The 22,561-nt window shown below is 40.4% G+C and overlaps 4 protein-coding genes across 8 annotated transcripts; 2 read left to right on the top strand and 2 right to left on the bottom strand.

The window, feature by feature from the left end:
* Positions 1 to 18: 18 nt before the first annotated feature.
* ift22 (intraflagellar transport 22 homolog (Chlamydomonas)) lies at positions 19 to 2,617 on the bottom strand. Its single transcript, XM_030751797.1, has 5 exons — positions 2,340 to 2,617; positions 1,057 to 1,139; positions 779 to 862; positions 456 to 658; positions 19 to 376 (listed from the first exon to the last, which is right to left on the bottom strand). Exons 1-5 carry the CDS (start codon positions 2,403 to 2,405, stop codon positions 228 to 230), a joined length of 585 nt encoding a protein of 194 aa, XP_030607657.1. The 5' UTR covers positions 2,406 to 2,617; the 3' UTR covers positions 19 to 227.
* Positions 2,618 to 2,798: 181 nt separating this feature from the next.
* Positions 2,799 to 14,863, top strand: LOC115796141 (outer dense fiber protein 2). 4 transcript variants are annotated; one of them, XM_030752409.1, is made up of 18 exons: positions 2,809 to 2,867; positions 3,190 to 3,358; positions 3,465 to 3,588; positions 3,685 to 3,816; positions 3,958 to 4,032; positions 4,773 to 4,844; positions 4,932 to 5,048; positions 5,144 to 5,329; positions 5,412 to 5,521; positions 5,617 to 5,752; positions 6,000 to 6,110; positions 6,926 to 7,030; positions 7,355 to 7,513; positions 7,911 to 8,011; positions 8,086 to 8,248; positions 8,672 to 8,797; positions 8,910 to 9,088; positions 13,844 to 14,863. In XM_030752409.1, the coding sequence occupies exons 2-17, from the start codon at positions 3,198 to 3,200 to the stop codon at positions 9,081 to 9,083; spliced, it is 2,052 nt and encodes a 683-aa protein (XP_030608269.1). In that variant the 5' UTR covers positions 2,809 to 2,867; positions 3,190 to 3,197; the 3' UTR covers positions 9,084 to 9,088; positions 13,844 to 14,863. The 4 variants fall into 4 exon arrangements, with proteins under 4 accessions (XP_030608268.1, XP_030608269.1, XP_030608267.1 ...); XM_030752408.1 differs by lacking the exon at positions 13,844 to 14,863 and having other exon boundaries at positions 2,799 to 2,867; positions 3,164 to 3,358; positions 8,910 to 9,279; XM_030752407.1 differs by lacking the exon at positions 13,844 to 14,863 and having other exon boundaries at positions 8,910 to 9,279.
* On the bottom strand, positions 12,497 to 14,677 carry LOC115796142 (CCN family member 1-like). The gene is made up of 5 exons (XM_030752411.1): positions 14,462 to 14,677; positions 14,147 to 14,360; positions 13,721 to 14,056; positions 13,426 to 13,622; positions 12,497 to 13,334 (listed from the first exon to the last, which is right to left on the bottom strand). The coding sequence occupies exons 1-5, from the start codon at positions 14,501 to 14,503 to the stop codon at positions 13,086 to 13,088; spliced, it is 1,038 nt and encodes a 345-aa protein (XP_030608271.1). The 5' UTR covers positions 14,504 to 14,677; the 3' UTR covers positions 12,497 to 13,085.
* A 4,845-nt stretch (positions 14,864 to 19,708) lies between the features above and the next one.
* On the top strand, positions 19,709 to 22,148 carry bcl10 (BCL10 immune signaling adaptor). Of its 2 annotated transcripts, none has more exons than XM_030752285.1 (3): positions 19,709 to 20,208; positions 20,600 to 20,888; positions 21,003 to 22,148. In XM_030752285.1, the coding sequence occupies exons 1-3, from the start codon at positions 20,158 to 20,160 to the stop codon at positions 21,407 to 21,409; spliced, it is 747 nt and encodes a 248-aa protein (XP_030608145.1). In that variant the 5' UTR covers positions 19,709 to 20,157; the 3' UTR covers positions 21,410 to 22,148. The 2 variants fall into 2 exon arrangements, with proteins under 2 accessions (XP_030608145.1, XP_030608144.1); XM_030752284.1 differs by having other exon boundaries at positions 21,000 to 22,148.
* The last annotated feature ends 413 nt before the right edge of the window (positions 22,149 to 22,561 follow it).

Below are 22,561 nucleotides of genomic sequence, written 5' to 3'. Positions count from 1 at the left end.
TTGTGTCCCGAGCATTAATTTTCAGACTGAACTGGATCGTATTTTATTCATGAAATATTTACAAAATACAAGAAACCAAATATATTTTCTACACCTAATGCATAAAATGTTAACATTTGTGACTAATTCAAAGTGAAAACGTATATTAATAAATTAAAAATGAGAAGCACTGCAGATGGCATCAAAACATATCTTCGTCTGGACTGCATATTTAATAGATCCTACTGCTATGTAATGATGGACATCTCCTCTCGCTCCCGACTCTCCGACATTGTATTTATGACATTCCCCAGGTATCTGCAGAAAGCTTGCCTCACATCCTCTGGTTCCTCTTCCAGGTTGGAGTGAATGAGCAGCAGTTTGCTCAGATGTGATGCTGCACCAGAAAGAGTGAATACATTACCTCAGAGATAATAACTCAGCGACAGCTTCATAAGGACGGTAGCACGAGTTACCTAAAGGCAGTCGTCCGTCTTCTATTCCGCTGCCGGGCTTGTGATGAGCTATGAGTAGACACTGGCTGTCCTGCAGACCTTGAGAGGAGATGAACATCGAATGCCAAGTCTCGATTTCTTTGAGATGACTCGGGACATCTGGGTTAAAAATGATCACCACACCACTGGAGTCCTTCATGAGCGCAGGCCAGCATGATTCAAATCTGTATGAGAAGAGTATACTTTATCTGGATCAAGTTACTACACATGACAATGGAAAGTAATACTTTTCTTAATTCACATAAAGATGAGCATAACTTCTATGCCTCTGTTAGTCAGCTTACTTGAATTCCCCTGAACAGTCCCAAAGCTCAACCTCACATGTCTTGTCACTGCTGCCCTCAGGCTGTGATTCAAATTCCAGTATCCTTGAAACAACAGAAAGTAACTGCATTTTGTATTTGTACACTGAGCTGTGATATTCCTCGAATCTCATAATCGAGACAATTGAGTTTACACTAAAGTGACACTCCAAGCATGCTGTCAAATTGTATTATTTTTATATCTTAACACAGGCTTAATAGGCTTGGGTAAATTGGTAACGTTCATGTAGGGTTTGTACCTGACTCCTTGAGTAGGTCTGTATTCACCTCCCACATTTTCTGTTGTGTCTGAGAGAAAGTTTGCAAGAACTGTTTTCCCACTCTGAAAGACAGAAAATCACATGGCTTTAAAGCCGATGACAAAAAAAAAAAGGAACATTACCCAGGCTCTGAGATGGAAATTATTTTTTTTAAAACACTGAAGTACACCTTTAAAGTACTTTTAATTTGCAAGTTCCACATTTTGGAAGGTGCAGGGATCTGGTAACCTTTATTATTGCTTAGTTACAAGCCTAAGCAACTAACTCAAGGAATGGAGCAGTGTTGTAAGACTATTTTAAATTGTATCTTTAGGCACTTAGGCCTGTCATATAACTGCCAAGGAGCCATTCTTAAGGGAGGGAAACAAAGAGAAAAGGCTGTATTCCAAATTTCACAAAAACTGGACTGAAAATCAGTGGCAACAGGTATAATAGAGTAATGAACCCAAATTTGAGAGTTTTGGTTCAAGTCATGGTTATGTACAGAGGAGGAAACTCTGTTATGGTATGAGGCTGTATTTCAGCCACTGATGTTGGGAATCTTCTCAAAATTGATGGAATTATGAATCCAGAAAAGAACCATCAGATTTTGATCCACCATGCTGTGCCATCTTAAAAGAATTTGATTGGCAACTGATACATTTTTCAGCATGACAATGATCCCAAACACACTGCCAATGCAATAAAAGCATATCTGGGTAGAAAAACGGCCTCCCCACAGCCCAGACCTCAACATTATTGAAGAAGTGTGGGATCATCTTGACAGTGAATGGAACAAACGGCAGCCAACATCCAGAAAAGAGCTTTGACTGTCCGTCAAGCTTGGAGAATTATTCCTAAAGACAACTCAAATAAGAAAGCTGCCTCTGAGAGTTCAGGCTATGTTGAAGAATAAAGGTGGTCATGCCAAATATTTTCGAGCTCATTAGAATTGTACAAACTGTTTTTGCCTTATATCCTGTATTTCCATTCATGTTTACCCGCAAAATATAAAGAAGTGAGGGGTGATGAAGTCTTTCGCATAGTACTGCACACCTCTTGTCACCTTCATTACGGATTAATGTATACATGCTTTATTGAGCAATGACAAATAAACTCTGACTGTAATTTTAACGTTAAGCGGTTAATATTTAGTCCAGTACTTCCTCTGTTTGCTAGTAATATTAGCTAAGATAACTTTCACTGCTAAAACTGTTAGCTACTTGACGGAATGCGAAAGGTAAAATAAATTATAGCATAAAGTGAGATGTGCATTTACTCACCTCGTTGGGGCCAACAAAGAGTATTTTGGCTTTGAACATTTTTAAGCAGCTGAAGCTGGTTAGCATTTAGCTATTCAGCTAACTTCTCTTAAAAAAAAAAGCTCCGGCAATGCGAAGCTGTACCACAACAGCAAGGTAAATGAAACTCAGCCAATCTTAGCTGCATACATATCTAAATAACGTTAAGCTGTGTTCTGACTTTCACGTAATACAATATTTAAAAAAAAAAAAAAAAAAAAAAGAGGGAAAGATCTCTGATGCTTCCCGAGGATGGCGTACCAGCTAACGCGACAGTAAACTCCTTTTTCGTTTCTATGGTTTCAACCAGGCTCTATGTTCATTGGCTGTTCATGGTTCTAATCAAATTTGGCCCCGCCAATTCAGGCTGTTAGCGAACGAATCAACACAAAAGAGAGTAAGGCGACGTCATCACGCTGCCTCAATTCTAACCAATCTGGTGAGACCTTCATAGAAACGACTCCCCTGTGTGGAGTGGCGTTATTTACGAGAGAAACAAGGCGAAGAGGAGTAAGTGTTATTTACATTTTCAGAGGCATGGTTTTGAAACTTGTTACTTGGTTTTATCGCTGATAAACACGCTATAGTTGTATGATGATTTTCTTGGTATAATTATCTAGGTGCTTGTCATGCTTGCTATGCTTTCTTAAGCTTAGCAGCCACTTAACCTTGTCTGTTGCTAAGAAGTAGCTTCCTTGACGACTGGCTTTCTTAATGTCCAAACTGGGCTATATCTGGTGTAACAGATTTGCCTTTAAATTCACGTTAGTTCTGACTTCTTGTCTCATTCTGTGTTTTAAAACTAGCAGATTATATGTGCTTCTATTGTCAGTAAGAGGCATGTCTCCAGAGGATGGCCTCCAAAGTGCCCCCCTTGGTTTCAGCGCTGTCACGGAGGATTTCACTCTGAGTCGTGGAGATCTAGACAACAGTCGTGAACCTGGTGGAAGGGCCAGGGCACGCAGCAGTCTGCATACAACCCCAGAGTCTGGGATCAGCTGGTGAGTTCCTGCAGTATGATGCATTTGAATATGCACTCCCCAGCTGCCACAACTTTATTGATTCAAAGTATTCTTGCTTTTATATATTTATTTATTTTTTATATAGTCATGGAGACTTTGCCAGTAAAAAGAATACTTTCCTGAAAATACTGATGGATGCAGAAGCAGCTGCCAATTCTGCAGCAATCCAGCTAGTGTCTTTTAAAGATGCCATGGACGATGAGTATGCCGTATGTCCACAGCAATTTTGCATGCATAAAGCTGGCATTATGTAAAGCCAAAAGTTGCTGCCTGGCATTTTCAATTTTTTCTTCCTGTCAATTAAGGTTTCGAAACACTCTACCAAAGATAAACGCCAAATTGCAAGACAGCGTGGGCTTTTGCTGGAAAAGCTGGAAGAGTTTAGACGAATTAATAAGTCTGTGCGGCAGAAACTGAAACAGCTCCAAGAAGCAGAGGTTTGTTACACTGCTACTACACTGTATGAGTCTCAAGGTCTACTGTATTTGCTTTGAATTCATGCCAGCAAATGAAACAGTGATTAAAAACATACTGAAAATGTGTTTATTTATGTACTTGCTTTAAATAACTCCACACAGGCTAATCGAATTGGTACAGACCAGCAGATTGACACCCTGCTGAACAAGATCACGCAGGCTGAAAGTGAAAATAAGGTGAGTGTTTTATTATATTTATACAATGGCACAAAAGAGGGAAGTGTAAAGGAATTAAGCTTTGTGATTAGGCTGTGAAGATTTAGGCAGTAAAAAACAAAAATTGATTGAGGATAATCTTATAGTAGTGAGATAGATACTGATGAGATTTTATTCATATTCATTCATTAGCGAGTCTGCCAATGGTCAGATTATTTATGGATTCCCACACTGATTCGATATTTCTGTGTAGGGAGCAAAAGGAGAAATATAGTTTTCAGCGTCAACTCAACTGTTTTATTACCTTTGAGTTTGAACACGGCATAGGAGCAAGACAAGAAAGAAGGCCAGTATTTCAGTTGTGCTGGAGTCCCAGTGGCAACTGGGCAAGTGTTCCTCCGAATGAGCTGGAGGAGGTGGCCATGGAGAGGGAGGTCTGGGTGTCTCTGGTTAGACTGCTGACCCCATGACCCAGACCAGGATAAGCAGCAGAAAATGGATGTATGGATGGATAAGCTTGGGTTTGTATGATTCTGATAAAATGAATAATTTGGAACTGGTTCCATCCGAAGTTTTAGATGATTAAGCTGGTGAGAGCACAGCCACATTGGTACTGATGTGATAGGACATTCTGTAAAGGTATACACTTTATAAAATTAAGGCCACTTAAGGAAATAAGCACTTTTAAATGCACAGAACAACCCTAAAGTAAAGTATGGTGATGTCATAACATGCATTGGTTTCCGTCTTTTCTCTCCCAGCTTTTAAAAAAAGACTTGAGTGAGAGTGAACAGAAAGTCAGAGAGCTGATGGATCTGCGGAGAGCAGAGCAGGTAAGTAAAGCATGTTTGATATAAATATTCTTGCAGACGAATAAAACCATTGCATGTGAAAGCATATCTCCATGCTGGCTTCAACAGGAGAACATAAAGAGTGCAGTTCACGTGACTAAGTCAGTGGAGGCAACGCGTGCTCACCTGCAAGGGCAGCTACGCAACAAGGAAGCTGAAAACAACCGCCTCGCTGTACAGTTACGGGTACACACACCTTTATCAACCAGATGCTCTGTAGACTAACTGCTTTAAAAATGTATAATTAATACTGTACACTGGTGGGCTCATGGTTTTTCCAGGCTCTAGAGAGAACTATAATTGAGCAGAAGATGGAGATTGATGATCTGAAGGGGTCCATCACATCTCTGTCTGTGAAGGCAGCGCAGGACAAAGAATCTCTGAAGAAAGCCACCCGAGCACAGAAACTGAGAGCGGAGAGATTTGAAGCAGCTATTGAGAAATGCTACGCGCAGCTGAGGGAAAAGGTATGGGGTCAAATTGCTTCATTATTTTTGTTTCTGAAGTAGCCGAGGATCTTGTTCGGACCTTCTTTGGCTTGTTCGGCAGGATGCTCAGCTGGCCAAAGCCCATTCAGAGAGAGACTTGAGGAGACAGCGGAAGGAGCAGATGACAGATGAGAAAGACAAACTTGTTGCTGATATAGACTTATTGAAAAGGTAGGTTGTTTCTCCTTCCCAGCCCTTTCCCCTTTTAGTATACATTAGAAATCAATATTCAGAGTATGTATGGACTCTGTTTGTCTCCAATACAGTCAAATTGCAGACTTGACGGTGAGACTGCAGAAGGAGAAGGATGAGCTGACTGCAGCAAATGAAACTCTGATGCAAAAGCTTGAAAAACTCAACACGGACAACGGAGAACTCAGCATCAATAATGCAGCACTCAAGGTACAAGTTGCCAAACTGCTTGCATGTGAGATTCATTACTGTGGAAGATAAAAAGCGCTTTCTTTTACAGTGTATTGCTGGTAACTATAGACACAGACATTTAGCAGGAAGTTTAAGTCAGTGGTCATTCACTGGTTGCTAATTAGTGAACCTATAAATTTCTTCAAATCACCACCACATTTAGGAGTTAGCTGACATTTATTTTATTCCTGTCACTGAAATTGTTTGGATTTCTCTGTCACTGCAGGAGTCTGTAACTCAGCTGGAGCAGCAGCTCGCCGATTGTGAGTCTGCCCTCGTAGAGGAGAAGATCGTCTCACAGGAGAAGAAACATCAAGCTGAACAGTGCCATTGTCAGGTTAGTGTACTGGTTTCAAATTTTTTACTTTCTCAGGTCATTTTCACTCATGTACTACAGCCCTGAAATATTGAGTGAATTCAAAGCGAGCGATTATGCATCTTGTTTGCTGCCGCCTTCATTTTCTATGCAGGCAGCACCCCAAAAACTGAACTGAGTTTTTGCAGAAGTGAGAAAGCATCTGAGCCAAACCATCTCCTGTTATCTGCTACATTTGAGATGACGAAACTTCAGCCTCCCCATTTGATTTCTGCTAAAATTGTTCAAAAATCGTATTTGTAAGTGGCTGTTATTTTTGTAGACCCACTGCTTTTCTCAGAACTGAACAAAGATTAAAAATGTGCAATCTAGAGAAAAAGACACCCTTTCATCATATTTGACCCTTTTAACCATCATTTTTGAATAAACTGAAAACACTACCACACAGCAAAGAGTGTTTTTGTCCTGGAAATTTCTAATGCTTTTCAACTATCCGTTTCATTTATTAACCATTCAGTTCTTGTTTTATGTTTTATTGTTCATTTTTTTTTCTATCTTTAATCTTTTTTTCTGAAACAGTAAAGGGAAAAAGCAGTTTCCAGAGGGGATTATAACAAACCTGTTATTTACAGACACTGAATATGGTCTGCAAAAGTCACTGAATGAATGATACTATTTTTTTAATGATACTGAAAGACACAGCAGGTTTAATATTAATATTCTGTATTTTCTTTTTTTTTTTTTTTTTTGGGTTTTTGTTTCTTTCTTTCTTTCTTTCTTTCTTTCTTTCTTTCTTTCTTTCTTTCTTTCTTTCTTTCTTTCTTTCTTTTTTGCAGGTTGCACAACTTCAAGCTGAACTCCATGATTTAAAGATGAAATATAGAAATCTTTTAAGAGACACAGAGAAGACACGAGAAGGAAAAGACACAGAAGTTGAGAAGGTACTGCCCCCCCCCCTGTTATTTTAGCTTTTTTTTTTTAACAAATTCTAACAATCCTTTTCAAGTCTGCCCAGCTCGGCTGCTCCTGCTGATGAATGGCCAGTCATTGTGGGCTTAGATTTCTTTTTCAGCTGCATAACATTTGCTGCACCTGGACCCACGTGTGCTCTGACAAACCTCAACTACAGTAATTTGAGGCAGCAAACACACCTGCACCACGTTAGGGGGAAAATAATGTCATGTTCTCCCCGCTGAAAGAATTATGTGCAAATTTTAAAGGATATGACTGTGTTACTCTTTCTGCCATCCTCCTCTGGAGCCCAGGTGAGGCAGGAGCTGCAGAGGCGTGTGGAGGAACTGGAGGCTTACCCTGAGTTACTGAGTGCAGCTGAGCAGAGTCTCTTTGAGTGCCAGGAGAACCTGCGACGCTCGGAGAGGAAGTGCTCAGAAAAGTCAGAGTCCATTAGGCAACTGCAGGTTAAGGTGTGCAACACAAGCGGCTGTGGTCAAAGAATGCAAAATGCAGACATTTTCCTATTTTGACCACTAGGCAGCAGTATAACCCCATGTGTTTTCTGGTGCATTGTGGTTTCTAATAGTGCTGTGAGTTTTGATGTTTGTGATTGCAGTGCAACATTTAGATTGCATCCATCTGTACCCTTTAGTGAGTCTTGTGCCGCGTGCCTGTGATCTCTGGTAGAAACGACCAACCGCAGGTTTCCACCAGAAATGTTGAATATGTGTCTTGAAACCACTCTTTTGTTTTAGGTCTGATCAATTTCCAGCCTAGTTGTTGCATGTGATGTAAACAAAATATTTTCTGCACCATTTGCTTGTAGCTCATTTAGGCAACTCTGAATTTGACATTTTACATATACAGATGGAGAGTCAAAGCAAACTGCTGAGTTCATCTGCAGAGATGAAAGAATCCATTCATGAGTCCAATTTACAATTGCAGGAAAAAGTGATTTCTCTCCAAAAGTAAGACTCCAAATATCAAATGTTTGTTTCTATTTTCAGTATAGAAACTGATGTGTGTTTTATGTGGCATGTAGAGAGATGGACAAGCTGCAGCAGGAGAACCTGGAGCTGGTGCGGAGGCTGGCAGCTCAGGAGGAAGCTCTCAGCTACAGTAACCGGCAGCTGGATCAGCGCTCGTCAGAGTGTCAGGCCCTCAGCCGACAGCTGGAGGCGGCTTTAGCGGACGTCAGACAACAGGTACAGTTTAGCTGTTGGTGATGTCCCACAGATTAACATGAAGATTTCTGCTCACATCATCAAGTAAGATATTACAACCTAACAATCCAGGTTACAATTCTTATTAGCAAAATATGTGCCCAGTCATGCACATATTTCAATTTTAGTGATAATTGCCTTTTTTTGTACAGCAAGAAAATACCGAAAATATCGTATAAAGTGATAGAAATTCTATTAACAGGAGAGGAAAAAAGGCTAAAAGGTGTATTTGAAGACATTCTATAATTAATCAAGCAGGCAATAAATAATAAAGAGGCAAAGCTGTATATACATATGTCTGTGTAACACACAGCATATGTAATTCCATCTTGGTGTCAAAGAGAGATTTGTCCTACAGAAACTGGAATGTCCCACTTTGATATTTCACATTTTTACCTTGTGTAGGTCAGTAAGGTAAAAGAACAGGCCATTTCCAGAGAAGAAGCTCTTCAAACAAAAATCCTGGAGCTGGGAGCCGAGAAGAGCAGAAGGGATAACGAACTGAGGCTCCTTCGCCAGAGTAAGCTCACTGTAAGTGTCACAGAGCAGACATGCTCAGGTTACACTGAGCTTTTCTCAGAAGCAGATGGTGAGCTGTGTTGTCACTGAGCAAATGTGTGTCTGCCTGTGTCTCAATGCGCAGGCAGAGAAGCAGTATGAGGTGCGTCTGAAGGACCTGCAGCTCAGCCTGGACCAATCAGAGAGCCACAAGCGAAGCATTCAGAATTATGTCGATTTCCTTAAAAACTCTTATAAGGCCATGTTTGATGAAGGACTGCAAACATCAACTTTTGGATCATCTTATTTTCCGAAATGATGAAGGTTTGCATTTATAATCTTGATTTATTTGATTTTGTGCACTGTAATATTTATTAGGCCTGTTTAAAAGGGAGACACGAGGTAAGTAAAAAAAAAAAATTTTGATTGATTTGATCAGACTTCATCTTTACAATGAGTTTTTGTGATTACATTTCCAGGGATCAATGCAATCTGCTGGTGTGTGTGTTTTTGTGTGTGTGTCGGGGGGGGGGGGGGGGGGGGGGGGGTCGTCATAATGAGTTGTTTTCAAATGTTTGTACATTTTGAACTGTGAGGTTTTGGTGCTATTCTGTCCCTTATGACAACAAGCTCGTTACATAACTGTTACATAAGATTAGCCAAACTTTGTTGAGTAAGACCTGATAGTGCTATTGCATTAATATTTTCAAATGTAAGTGGAGGATAGCAAAGACCCACCTTGGACTGTTATCAAAGCCTTAAGAAAACAGCTTTTAAATTTCTATAATTGTACCATTTTTAAAGACTAAAGTAGGGATAGCAGTTATTTTAGACATAATGCATTATATACTTGATCTTTCTTAAGCAAGCGGTTACAGGTGAAAGTCTTTTTACCACAGTTTGAAACTGTAGACCAACAAAATAATGAAAGCAAATGTTGGCCAATACAAGCGGTGCTTGAAAACTAAAAAAATTTTTGGTGCTTATGTCCTTTGGTGTAACTTTTGTGTCTTTATAATGAAATCAAACAGTACAGGTCTGTAATCAGGAATTAGATTGCCAGTAAAACTGCTGACACTGCACTCAAAAAAATGTTTGATTGCAAGTAAAATAAGTTTGTGATTAAAATGTGAATCCCAAAAGTTTCACTGCTTCTGTGCAGAGTGTTGAGGTCATGACCTTCGCCTTTCTAATCGTATGAATGCTGACTGGATCTAAAAACAGTGACTTTGATATGATTTTAGTGTGCAACAGGATTGGTGTCAGAAGGGTTACCCAGCCGGCAGTGTTGTTTATATAAAACCCTGCCACATTAAACAGGCAGCACACACTATAGATTACCTGCCATAGGTGCAGTGTTTGTGTACCATAAGAGGGAATTTAACATACAGCCTTTTCAGTTTAAATTTTGCCACATTTTGTCAGCGCTGAATGGTTGATGCTGGTGCATGTAACTCCCTGCAATATCTGAATAGTTGAAAAATACAAAACATTAACATCACTGCTCACTGATTTCCTGTCTTCTCCATGGACTCTCTCTTTTCCAGCACTGTTAATTGCAGATGCTTCCAGCCTGTCATTCCCATCCACACTGGCCAATAAATCTTTTGATGTAGGGGTTTCATTCAGCTCAACAGCAAGCAAAACTTTTGGATTCACACACACACACACAAAAAAAATTGTGGGTTCACATTTTAATTGCAAATTACTTTTGTGATTGTGCACCTGTTCTGTTTGCTTGCAGTCTAAACAAGGCAAAGGTAACAACAGGATGTCCCAGCTGTGTTTACCTGTGGTAGAATGAACTGAAATTTCCACCAGTTCTCTATTTAACTGTTGACTAACTTTGCCATCACTCATAAATTGTCTGCTCTGACTACTGAAACAATAATGTTCATTTCACCTTTTTCCTGCCAGTGCTGGAAACAAGTGTCTGTTTTTGGTAGTGACCATAGCAAAGGTGTGGTGTGCATTGGTTGTGTTTATGTTGGGATTCTTAGCTGGATTGAGATGACTGAAGCTCTGAATAATTTGCTGAACCATTAGGCGTGAAGTCCACACCTTTAGGTTATTGAGACTTAAAAAAAATATTCCAGCCACTTCTAACTCTGTTGTTGGTTTTTCTAATAAAAGTTTTATATTACTCTGGCTTCAGGGCAAACACAAGACCTCTGGTATCTGCTGCAGCATGATTTACCTACATTTACTTAAAAACTGAGCCATAAATGTACTTTGTTTGTGAATTTTTGTTCTCTCATTGTTGCTTGTGCTTCCCCGCTGTATCTATGGTAATACACTACTGTGAGTCCAGACCTCTGAAAGACTGATGTGTTCCTGCATCGGACGTATTCCCTCGAGTGAGCAGGCCTCCTCTCAAGTTCTCAGAGACAAAGCTCTATTGTGCTCTCCTTCAGGGGATGGAACGATTTCATGTCTGCGTGCGTCAGTACTTCTGTTTTTTTCCTTTGCTCTTGTGGTCTTGCCTGTTTACGTAATTCTGTCGATCACTTTGGGAATTGGCTTTTTTTCTGCTGCCTTTTGCATCTACATCTGACTTTCGGCATTTCAGTGCCAAGATGGGCACACCCTGAGCTTATGTGCTCGTTAGGCTCAAATGAGTTGGATAGGCCATTTGTCTTTTTCTTGAAGGTTTTGGTGCTGCAGAGCCAATTATCACTAACAAACAGAGGCTTCACAGACGCACAAAGACTCGCAATCGTTGCGTAAACCTGTTAGTTGGGTTAGTTGTTATGTCCCAGCTCAGTTAGGATGGTGGGAAATGTCATTCAGCCAGACATTAAAATGCAAGATTTATGAATTACAAAAGAGGCAAACTGCATGGATAAACATGGCTGCTGAGCCCTGACAAATCAAAGAAAAGAACAGAAGGTAGACTTCGAGTTCACAAGATTGCAAAACTGCGAAAGAAAATAGCTCCCATCCCAAAACAAAGTGCAGAGCAGCAACACCCTTTTCCCTAATGGACCTAAACCAAAGAAACGGCTAATGTGTGTAATGTGCAATGTAATGGAGTGCGTGCAACTGTGCATCTAAACTTATCCCAGCCCCAGGCAGGCGGTAGCATGTACCTCAAAAACACCATTACTTCTCCTTAGTAGCTCCTCATAACCTTAAAACTGAATCAGCAGAACACATCTTAAGTGTGTGCATCACAAACAGCATTTTTCAGTGGCTTCATTGGGGCATCAACCAGGTGGATCCAGTGATTGTTGGACAGGACTGGGCATCTCTCTCTAATCAGCAATGAGTGCAGCCAGAAGGCAGAGTGATTGTCGCAGAGCAGAGTGACTGCAGAGCAGAGGCTGCATTTGACAAAAATAGTCAAGAGTTAAGGACAGGGAACCAACAGCAGCCACTGCCATGACAATCAGTCATATTTCAGTCACATTTATCTTCCATTCTGCATATCATAAATCACTGTGGAAAGTTTAGATTATCGGTGTAAGCCTATACCATTCCCAGAAAACAAAAATCTGCAACTTGTGCCCAGCATCTGCGCAGCATCAGGCAAACCACTGAGAAGTTTACATTACAGTCATTCCCAAAACTATTCAGTGACATGTAGGTCCTCTGAGAAGTAGGTCAGCCAGATGCTTCAAAAACTGTGAACTGTTGCAGCAGACCCCCTGAGAATTTCCCATTTTTTCTAAAGCCAAACTCCTGAGGAAGATAATGGGGGAATGAATTGGTTTTCCTTGTATTTATTGGAAATTATATGTTAACCATAAAATTAACAGCTTGGCGATCACAGTGCGTGTCCAGCCTTCAATCATATTTCACTGTTTTGCATTGACAACCAAGTATAGAGAGCAGGATAGTAAACCAAAGGTTTGTACAGTTTTCCATGCTTAAGGTTAACTTTACATTAAACAAAGTATGAAAGATAAATCCTCTTAAATAACATGAGTGCAGTAAATCAAAAGAAACATTGCAAACTACTGCATGATGACACATTTAGTAGCTGCACTGCACATTTCTACACTGTGATGTCACGTTTTATCATTAGAGGCTTAAATATTAAGTATGTAGAAAGAATGAGAGTTGGAAAACAACAGTTTAACAGGAAAATTACATTTCATTAAAAGAACACACACACACAACTTTAACAACATTAATGCAGCTTCACAGTGAAGCAAATCACAGTGCTCCAATTGTATGAAGCAAAATCATGGACAATGTAGTTCACCAAAGTGACACTTGCAGCTTCACTTCACGACTCTTCAGTCTTTCTTCCACTTAAATCCTAAAGCCCTTCTGTTAAATTTTCAGTTTGTGGAGATCATTGAAAGGTTTGTAGAGCTCAGATGTCTTTTTTTTTATCAAGATTACACTTGCAAGACTTGATCATCATCACCATCCTCCTGAAGGTCTCCCCATTTTTGCACTGAAACCGGACAGGTAGCGTCTGGGTCCTGTGAGGCCTGCAGTATTGCCCTTCTGAGCAGGGCCCGCAGTACCTGGGCTGGAACCTCCTCAGGCTTTGGCAACCTGCATAGGACAGTTGAATCGGATGGCTGGTTTTTCCTCTGTGGTTGCATTTTTGACCTTTCTGCAAGAGAGAAGAAGTCAAGACTTTAGTCTTAAATGTAGCAGGAAGGTTCCCAAACTGTAACGTGAATGGTCATCAGCAAACAGTGTACCTTCGAGGTCAACTGTTTGCATGGACGGATTTCACAGATTCGAGTTTCTTTCACCAGCTTGCAGTGGGTATTGCGGTTGGTCACCCTGGTGGACACTCCAGCACCACAGGATTTGGAGCAGGGCGACCAGGCTGTGGTTTGAGGTGCGCACTGGACTCCTCTGGCAAACATGTGGTTCACTGAATGACTCCTGAAAGCTGTACAGATGGTTTTTAAGTATAGGTTTTTAAGGTAAGGGTGGGATAAAAGAAAATCGGCAGCAAGACTAAATGCAAGAAAAATCGAGATTACTCACCAGGTAGAGACTTTGAATCTCCTTCCCACACAGATATGAACTCATTCTTTTTGAAGAGGTCATCTTCAGTGGTTTTGACTTTGCTGTACTTTCTTCTGTGCTTTTTTATCTTTGTTTCCCCAGGGCAGACTAGTTGTTCACAGCAGTGTCCTGCTGCCTTGATTCTCCTCGGTTTGGCACAGCCCGACACGGGCAGCGAGAATTCATGCGGGCACAGGGAGATACATCCGACTGCACCATCAATGCAAGTACACTGGTGTTTGCAGTTTGGATGGAAGGTTTCCCCGTTCTGGTAAATCTTGCTGTTGTACTCGCATGTTCTCCCATTTAATTGGGCTGTTAAAGGGAAGCAGAGAAAGGCTGATGTGAGAAAAAGTGAGATTTATATAACAAAAAAGGCAGAAGAGAGAAAAGAAGTCGGTGTACCTCGACAGACGCCCTTATCCAACCCATATCCACGTCCAAAGTTGCACTCCAGTCCCTTCGTAGCGTCACATGGATGTGTCTTGCTGCAGTCTTCAAAGAGCTGTCGGGCACAAACCTTACAGCATCCACAGCTGTCCAGCATGAGGCTGACTCCAGCTGCACATGTTGGGACTTTAAGGGGACACCGGCAGTCATTTGGACATGCGGCCGACACCTGGGGTTAGAGCAAACATCCCACCTTTGTAATCAACATTTTTTTCACCCAAATCTATCCTTACATGACAGTACGCAGTAGGTAGAGTTTTTTTTCCTCACCAGTGTAATGCAGAAGATCTCAACAACAAAGACTTTCCACATCTTCTTAAGCTGAAGCAATCTATCCCGAGTGAATAAAACAGTCTTCTTGATAACACAGCAGCCCTGAGATGATGAGTTTTTGCTCTCTCTGTCTTTGAGAGTCCCCGTCTGCTTTTATCCACTTTAACCAGATCTGACGTAGGCTAAAGAGGTGTCCCGAAACTATGAGAGGAATGCTTCTCCACGCTTCCTCCCATAAGCCCAGCAGACGTCCCCCCCCTCTTGCACTCAGTGTGCCAAGAACCACCCTGTGCAGCTTCCTCCTCTGCCAGGGCTTTCTCTCCACTTTCATCATGTAATGTTTTATTTTATTATTTCCAACCAAAGGGATATTTCTGACTTTTCTACCAGTAAGAAGATTCTCCAAAAATAAAATATTACATAACATACAAAAGAAAGGTGTGACAATTCATTGAGTGCAGTGCTGGAAACTGAAGTTTCTGTTTTGTTAAACATTAATTGCTTTTCTGTTTAACTGTATGCTACTCATGCCTGCATCCTGTGAATGCATTATTTGTTTGTTTTTTTTTCTTTTGTTTTTTTTTTCAGTTTTATTCAGTTTTTTTCAAATGTATATATTGTTATGAAAAAGCTCTTTTGCCTAAGTCTTAACCAAGAGTCTACCAGCTGGTGGTATACCATATATGTATGTATAACTGGCAGCTGAAATGCATGTGAGCGTGGCTCCTTAAGGGATTCAACACCGGGCCACTGCAAGTTCTGACATAAATATTGAAGGGAAGCCACATATTTCTATGACCAAGTGAATTTCTCCCTCAACTGCAGTTGCATTTAGACTGCTGTCTGCAAATAGTGCAGATAGCGTTTATATTTTCCAGCCTTGCTCATGTTAAAGATTAAATTTCTTTCAGTCACCCTGTAAGGGTGTGTGTATGGATTTGAGTTTGACTTTAGGATTTCATAAAGGATACAAGAGCCTCCTGGAATGTTTGAAACTTGGTAATCCTTTGTTTAGTCTAAATCAGAGCAGTCAGAGACACATGACAAAAAAACAAGAATAAAAAGAAAAACGAAGCAATGCCCGAAGCAACATTCCTTTCAGGATGAACACTGCAGGTTTCTTTGAAATAGATGCCAGGGTAAAAAGCATCTTCTTCCATCCACATCAAAGAACAATGGCATTTATAAGGGAGCGAATGCCTTTCCTTTAATTATAACCTGTGAGAATACGAGGCTGAGCAGATTGGCACAGTCTCCTTTTTCTCTAACTAAGGTTACAAAGGCCAGTTTGAGTCAGTTGCAGCTCCAGCAGATGAGGAGGGAGCAAGTGTGAGCTTGGTGAGTTTGCTGATACCTGGAAATCTCTGACTGTTGTGGTTGAAAACCTCCTTCAAAAACTTTAATATAACGAATTTGCACAAACATGTCAGGTAAAAGGAACAGAAGAGGACGTGGAGGGCCGTCTGCATCTCACATTCCCACAGTTTAGAAAAATGAATGTAAAATAAAACGGGGGAGAAAGGTGATATTTCCTCTTTCTTCACGTCACACACCACAGTAACACCTGGTTCTGTGTTCACAGGTCAGAATGAGATGCAAAGGGTTGTTGGTACACGGGTTTAAAGTCATAAAAAGCTGCTACCCCAACAGCTTAAAGGAATCGTTATCAGTATTTTTGAGCTGATATCGGTCATATCAAATATCTAATATGCAAATCATATGGCAACTCTCAGAAAGGAGAGTGAGATGACTTTTGATATCACTGTTTTGATATTGCTGTTTATACCTGTCTGCAATCCACTGAGCATTTATGTTTTCAAAAGGAAATGTTAAATAAAAAAGGTGCAATGCAGCTAATAAAATGCAGCTGTACTGCTTCTATTCTGCTGGTCAGTGTTGCTAAAGAAAGCTTCGCCTCTGTAAGTGGAACTTTTCCTCAAAATTTGACATGACTTATGGGTGCATTAATAGCATTTGATAAAAAATTAAACTCATAAGTTAAGAACTCATAAAAGCATTCTTATAAGAAATAAAAGAAAGTTGTACAAAGAATAAAACTCATGTAACCCTACTGATTCATTATGTTTGTGCCTTGAAAAAGTCTGGATGCAACATTTCCAAGATGCACGGTTGCAACTTAGTTTACACCTCAAATGTAGGGAACTGAAGACCTTAACATATATGATAAATCTTGGTGTAATGAGGGATGAGGACCTTAGTGTCACTGACAATAACAAGGCCGTAACCAAATCAGCTGTTCATCTCAGAAGTCTAGCTGAACTGAGAGTCCCAGCGAGAGCTAGAGAAGCTTATTCAAGCCTTTATTTCTTGTAGCGTCGATACTACAATGTTCTTTTTTTATTGTCCTCCCTAAAAAGACTATTAGACAGTTATAACTCGTTAAATGCCTTGGGCCCTAAATATATATTTTTAATGAATATAAACCTGGTGCACAGATGTGAAACTGATCAGGGTGATAAGCTGCAATACTGTCCACTGAGGTCAGCGCTTCTTTTTTTTAAAACAAGCAAAAAAAAAAAAACAGTATTATTCATTACTGCTTTTAAATAATCAGGTAGCTGCACCATTTTTTTTCTATTTTATTTCTAATTTCAATTTTATCTTGTAAAGCAGACTGGAAGACTGGAGTGTTTGAAAGGTGCTGCATAAATAAACCTGCCCTGTCTTGCCTCATGTACCAGTCTTGCAAAAACTCATATATAAAAGTGTATTCATAAAAATGCCAAACTATTCTTCTTTGAGCCGTAATAATCAAGCACCTTAGAATCAAAGGAAATGTGAATCCTCGCAGCATTTTCTCATATCTTGCAATTTACCTCTTGTATAAGAGCAACATGTAATTACTTGAAGGTAATTCTATCAGAGAGACCTTTTATCTTCCCACAGATATTTGATACATGGCAGGGGTGGACGTGTATTGCAGCACCCAGTTAAAATGACATATCCCTGATGCTTAATGGGATACACCCAAATGAGTAAGGTGGGTGGACAGGTGGGTTATAATGGGTTGTAGAAAAAAAAGCACCAAAAGAAGTAATTTTGAACAGATTCCGGCTGTAACACAAATAGACACGATATGGGATTTAAATTCTGAGACTGAAAGGTAGACATACCTCCTCAGTTGCACATATTGTAAAACCACAGTGGATATGAGGCCATGGTGGTGTCTTGGCTCGTATGTGAGAGTGGGTCTTGTGCGGATATGACTGAACGTCCAGTTCATGACATCATTTCTATAAATGCCTTCTTTTCTTTGTGTCTGGCTCTGCGCAAAAGGCCACTCAGGAGTCAGCACACTGTGTTCATTTGGAACGCGCAGCTGGTTATTTCCAGGATGCTGCGCTCTGCTCTCCAGCATGAATGATGGGAATTGTCATGGAGCAAAGTGGGCAATGTTAATGCTCATTCAACATTTTCTTTTTTCTATGTAAAGACAACAATCCACGCACAGTTCAGACCTTCTAACATTTCTTCCTGTGCCACTTTTCCCACAGAAATTGCTGCAGTGCAACAGCAGCCAAACAGCTGTGAGAGGCTGCATTTCTCCTTTGTTTCAATTCATTTCGAATCATTAAAAAAAAAAAAAAAAAAAAACCTTGAAGGAAGTGACTGAGGCCCGTGGCCAGATTTACCATTCGCAGACGTTTCTGCTTGCTAAAGGTGTTTTCACACAACACATACTACACTGCAGAGCATGACAAAACAAGCCTGAGAAGAATCTCCCCTCAGAGCCATCCTCTATTAGTGCTGTACAGAGATTAAAGGGAAGTGAAAGTCTGCATGTTTTCAGCCATTGTATGATAGATTTCATGATTACCAGAGTGTTACATCACTTCTGCTTCACTAGGCATCACTTTGTATTTATGAACTTTGACCTTGTCTTCTTGCTCCTTTAGTTTTTTTTTTTAACTAAAAAGTTTATCATTACTAGTTGTATAGCAGCTGTTGCCTTTTGAATAGTTCATGCACCTAATGCTATGATCCCTCAGCTTTATAAATTATCCGCTCCACCTAAATTATTAAAATGCTTCTTAATTTTTATATATTAATAGTAATTTTATCACATGATACACATTAGATACTGATGAACCTGAAAGGGACCATTCTTTGTGAATGGGCGCTAAGTCCCTGCTGCAAAAACAGTGCTCTGGTATCCAAGGAGCATGAGATGCCAGTCAAACACGGTCCGCGTGGCTACGCAGGCTTTCAAAAAGGTTTAATCAGGCAAAGTGGGTGAGAGCTCGGATATGCACAACTGCATTTAAAAACACACTCATGCATGAAAGACAATATAATTCTGCATTAATTATTACTTTAATATTTGCTTCTGCTGATACTGTTTCAGATAGGTGTTCAGTTTGTGGTGCTGTTAAGCTGCTTTTTGTTACACTGAGAGGTTTTTTTTTTTTTTCCAATATTCTCTTCATGCAATTTGTACAGTGTAACACAGACTAAATATTACATAAACTTCAGACTTAGTTCAGACCAAATTAATCTTAGGTACCCATTTTAAAAAAAAATGGCAGGCACATCTAGAATTGGCCACAGAGTGGTTCAAAGTGCTTCATTTACTCAACTTCGGGGTGCTTAAACTTTGTATAATTTTCATTTAGGGATATTTAACTTCTACACTGCACTTCACAAGAATTTTTTAACTGACAGTGACGGTTATTTTGCACACAATGGTTCTACCCACAAAACATGCAATCAAATTGTAAAATATAATCATTTCTATGAAACAAATAAACCCCTGCATCTCATTAAAAAGCCTGAGCTTCCTCTGAGACTTGCATCAGTGCAACAAATCAGAGGCAGTAGTTCAGAAAAATAAACTATAATTTTCCAGTTTGCTTATTTTTATTTATCTCACTTATGAATTAAAATGAGCTGAAAATAGATTTGTGCTTAAATTTCTTTGTAAATTACAGATGTCCTATGCATTTTGTAGCCTGCAGCAAGCTAATAGAAGTAAATATTAAAAGTAAATGCATTAAAAATAAAAATGTCGGCCATTTTTTAAGTGTAAAGAAAAAATACTAATTTTTTTTTAATGAAAAAAAGTAAAAGACAACTCTTATCCCTCTTGTTCCTATAAACACCTGCCAGATCACAAGAGGTATCATCAAGTGGCCTTACATGCAGCACATTGTGAGGTATAGCCAAAACGTGGGAGAGATGAGAAGGTCCGACAGCGCCACCCAGTGGAGTTAATGAGAACAGCGCGTCACCGTCGTCGGAAGCGTTGAAGCGCAGGAAGCCCTACAGCAGGACTCCAAGTCGAGAAAGTTGGTCAGTTTCGACCTGTTCTGATAAAGTAGCAGAAGGCTGAGGGTGAATATGCACTTTTTGGTTGAAGTTACCGGCATAAAGCACCTCTGAGTGGGAAACTGACGTCTTTGCCGTGTGTACTTCTCTCTTGTCGTAGTTAAACCTCGACACAATCAGGAAGTCCGGGGTTTTTTTTTTTTTTTTTTTTTTTCCGTTCTTGAAACAAAAAAAGTTGAATGGATGGTCGATACGCCACCTTTTATCGATTTATAATAAGGTGTCGGGTTGTTTAACTTTTGCTGTTGAATTATTGTTGTCGTTTTAATTCACTACTTCGAGATTATTAACTGAACTTCAGTCGTCATTCGTTACCACCTGGATTTTCACTTTGCGGGGGGAGAGCGATGGATGCTCCTCACCTCACTGAAGATGAAATGGCAGAGATAAAGAAAGACGTGAGTATAATAAGCCAGACCCGCGATGGCATCCTAATCCTATCCTGGCTGATCTCTCTGATGAGCTGAGCCGGGGGAATATAGATTTACAGCAAAATATTTGTACCTTGTTTGTCTTTAAGGGCCTATTAAAGGAGGAAATACCCCACCACACCCTTTCTGTGACCACACAGTCATCATTTTCTGTAAGATTTAACATCAGGACAATAAGTTTGAAGTTTGGGGCGCTTATGGACATGAAGCCTGATTTTTATATGCCACAGAGAGCAGACCCAGGCCTGCTGTAGTTTTTGGTTAGTGGGGGGAAAACCCTGGACTCTTGTGTTTCCTGTTCCTTGACATCTCAGTGTTCTCTTTTTGTCTTCCCTGCGTGCCTGCTGTGTATCTCCAGGTCCTGACCAGACTGCGGCACTACCTCTGCGATAAAATCAGAGCAGATCGCCACCTGGACTACCTGCGCTCCCGCAGGATCCTGACACGAGACGATGCAGAGGAAATCAGCTGCAGGACAACACAGACCAAGAGGACGGCCGTGCTGCTGGACATACTGGCTGAGAACCCCCGCGGCCTAGATGCTTTGATTGAGTCAATCCGGGAGATGCGCTCGCAAAACTTTATCATCACTAAAATAACAGACGAGGTGCAAAAGGCCAAAAACGAGAAGCTCGAATCCCTCAGAGGTTAATACTGCAATTCCCAAAATATTTGTGTGGTGCAAATTGGTGGCAAGTGTTTAACGCTTTTTGAAATTATAGGAATTAAAATTGTTCTCTTTTTTTTCTGCGACTCAGCAGCAGGAGCTTCCAGTTCCTCTTCTGACTGCACTTTCAGCACTCCGACCTCAACCAGCGACCTCCCCTCAACGTTTTCAAGCAACTCCACCTTGCTCTTTCACCCTGATGGCGAGCGAAGCCCTTCCAACTCAGATGTAGCCACATCACTCAGTCTGCTGTCTTCACAGAAAGCTGGAGACTCATCCTCCGTGGCCTGCGCTAGCATCGCCATACCTTCCACAACTTCCTCAAGCCTCCCAAAGCCAGGAGACCCCGGGGCGCCTCCTGTGCCGGACGAGGTAATGGTTGAGTCCCCCTCCAGCATAGATGCTGGAGCGCCGGGGTGCACCAGCAGCGGAGGGGACCCAAATTTCCAGCCCCTCCGGTCACGCTCGCTCACTCCAACTTCAACAAGGAGCATCTTTTAGGAGCGCACCCCAATAAGACAGTCCACATGCAGTTAAAGAGACAACCACAACACTCATCCTCTCTTTTTCTGTTATTTTTGCCTTTGGTGGGGCAGATGGTGATAAATTGCTGCACATGGGATATTACTGTATACTACCACTATATTATTCACCTTTAATAATGAAAATGGGGGTATTTCATTAGTTTTGTTATTGTTTCGTTTTTTTTTAACTGGTGCCAATTTGTTGTCTTAGTTTTCATATCAAACAAAATAAAAAAAACTAGGTATGGGGAATATTGCCTAGTTTAAAAAGGAAAATGTGACTAAAATCAGAAAAAGGTGCCATCAAAGTAGAAAGAGGAAATCTGTGCATGCATCAGATGCATTTCTAACATGGTTAGATTTCCAGCGTGATATATCATGAGCTAAGAAAATGTGACTCACCTCCTCTAACCTCTCCTACTCTCTCGACTGGAGGTGTGATTTTTCTGATGAGCTGTAGGCTGAATGCAGTTACCATGTTTCATACACTGGAATGACTTGAGCACGTGTGTGTCTGTGTGTGTGTGTGAAGAGGCAGTCTTGGAAGCCAAACGGATGTTTTTCTGGTTCTTTGTGTATTAAGTTGACATGAATATGCTTTCTGTTTTTGTCACTACAGCAGTCTTAAATTACAAAATATAGTTTGTGTCATGTCCCACTGCTTCCTCGATTCACTGGTCACGTAGTAATGATCTATAGCAAACTAATGATCTATAGCAAACTAAATATATATATATATATATATATATATATATATATATATATATATATATATATATATATATATATATATATATATACTCTGCTTGTATGTTTCTTTTCTTTTTTGTCTGTGGTTGATTTTCTGTAGTGATTATGAGAATCATTAAAAAATGTTAGATTACCGATAGTTGTTGCAACAGAGCATTCAGTAATGTGATGATTGACAGGCCGCTAATGTGTAAATGCATTATGGGCGTGCAGAGGTTCTGTAACTGGGAGGGTTTTTTTGTTTTTGTTGTTCTGGAAAAAAACTGGAAAAGCTGCAAGTGGCGCAGAGGAATGACAGTCATTGTGGTGACGTCTGCCGTGGTGACTCTGCCACCTATGTTTCATACACGGCTGAGATGCTTTGTTAGACCGATTGTGT

Source organism: Archocentrus centrarchus, chromosome 17 (genome assembly GCF_007364275.1).
Source record: "Archocentrus centrarchus isolate MPI-CPG fArcCen1 chromosome 17, fArcCen1, whole genome shotgun sequence".
Classification (NCBI taxonomy): domain Eukaryota; kingdom Metazoa; phylum Chordata; class Actinopteri; order Cichliformes; family Cichlidae; genus Archocentrus; species Archocentrus centrarchus.
This window is presented reverse-complemented; position numbering and strand designations above follow the sequence as displayed.

Bases quoted from the DNA above. Each gene is read 5' to 3' on its own strand.
- ift22 (XM_030751797.1), bottom strand. From the start codon at position 2,405: ATGCTAACCAGCTTCAGCTGCTTAAAAATGTTCAAAGCCAAAATACTC. The intron at 863-1,056 runs GTACAAACCCTA...TGTTGTTTCAAG, and splicing joins AGACCTACTCAAGGAGTCAG to GATACTGGAATTTGAATCAC. The intron at 659-778 runs GTAAGCTGACTA...CTTCTCATACAG, and splicing joins GACTGTTCAGGGGAATTCAA to ATTTGAATCATGCTGGCCTG.
- LOC115796141 (XM_030752409.1), top strand. From the start codon at position 3,198: ATGTCTCCAGAGGATGGCCTCCAAAGTGCCCCCCTTGGTTTCAGCGCT. The intron at 3,589-3,684 runs GTATGTCCACAG...CTGTCAATTAAG, and splicing joins CCATGGACGATGAGTATGCC to GTTTCGAAACACTCTACCAA. The intron at 5,049-5,143 runs GTACACACACCT...TGGTTTTTCCAG, and splicing joins GCCTCGCTGTACAGTTACGG to GCTCTAGAGAGAACTATAAT.
- LOC115796142 (XM_030752411.1), bottom strand. From the start codon at position 14,503: ATGTGGAAAGTCTTTGTTGTTGAGATCTTCTGCATTACACTG. The intron at 14,057-14,146 runs GTACACCGACTT...TCCCTTTAACAG, and splicing joins GGATAAGGGCGTCTGTCGAG to CCCAATTAAATGGGAGAACA. The intron at 13,335-13,425 runs GTACACTGTTTG...TCTCTCTTGCAG, and splicing joins GCAAACAGTTGACCTCGAAG to AAAGGTCAAAAATGCAACCA.
- bcl10 (XM_030752284.1), top strand. From the start codon at position 20,158: ATGGATGCTCCTCACCTCACTGAAGATGAAATGGCAGAGATAAAGAAA. The intron at 20,209-20,599 runs GTGAGTATAATA...GTGTATCTCCAG, and splicing joins TGGCAGAGATAAAGAAAGAC to GTCCTGACCAGACTGCGGCA. The intron at 20,889-20,999 runs GTTAATACTGCA...TCTGCGACTCAG, and splicing joins GAAGCTCGAATCCCTCAGAG to CAGCAGGAGCTTCCAGTTCC.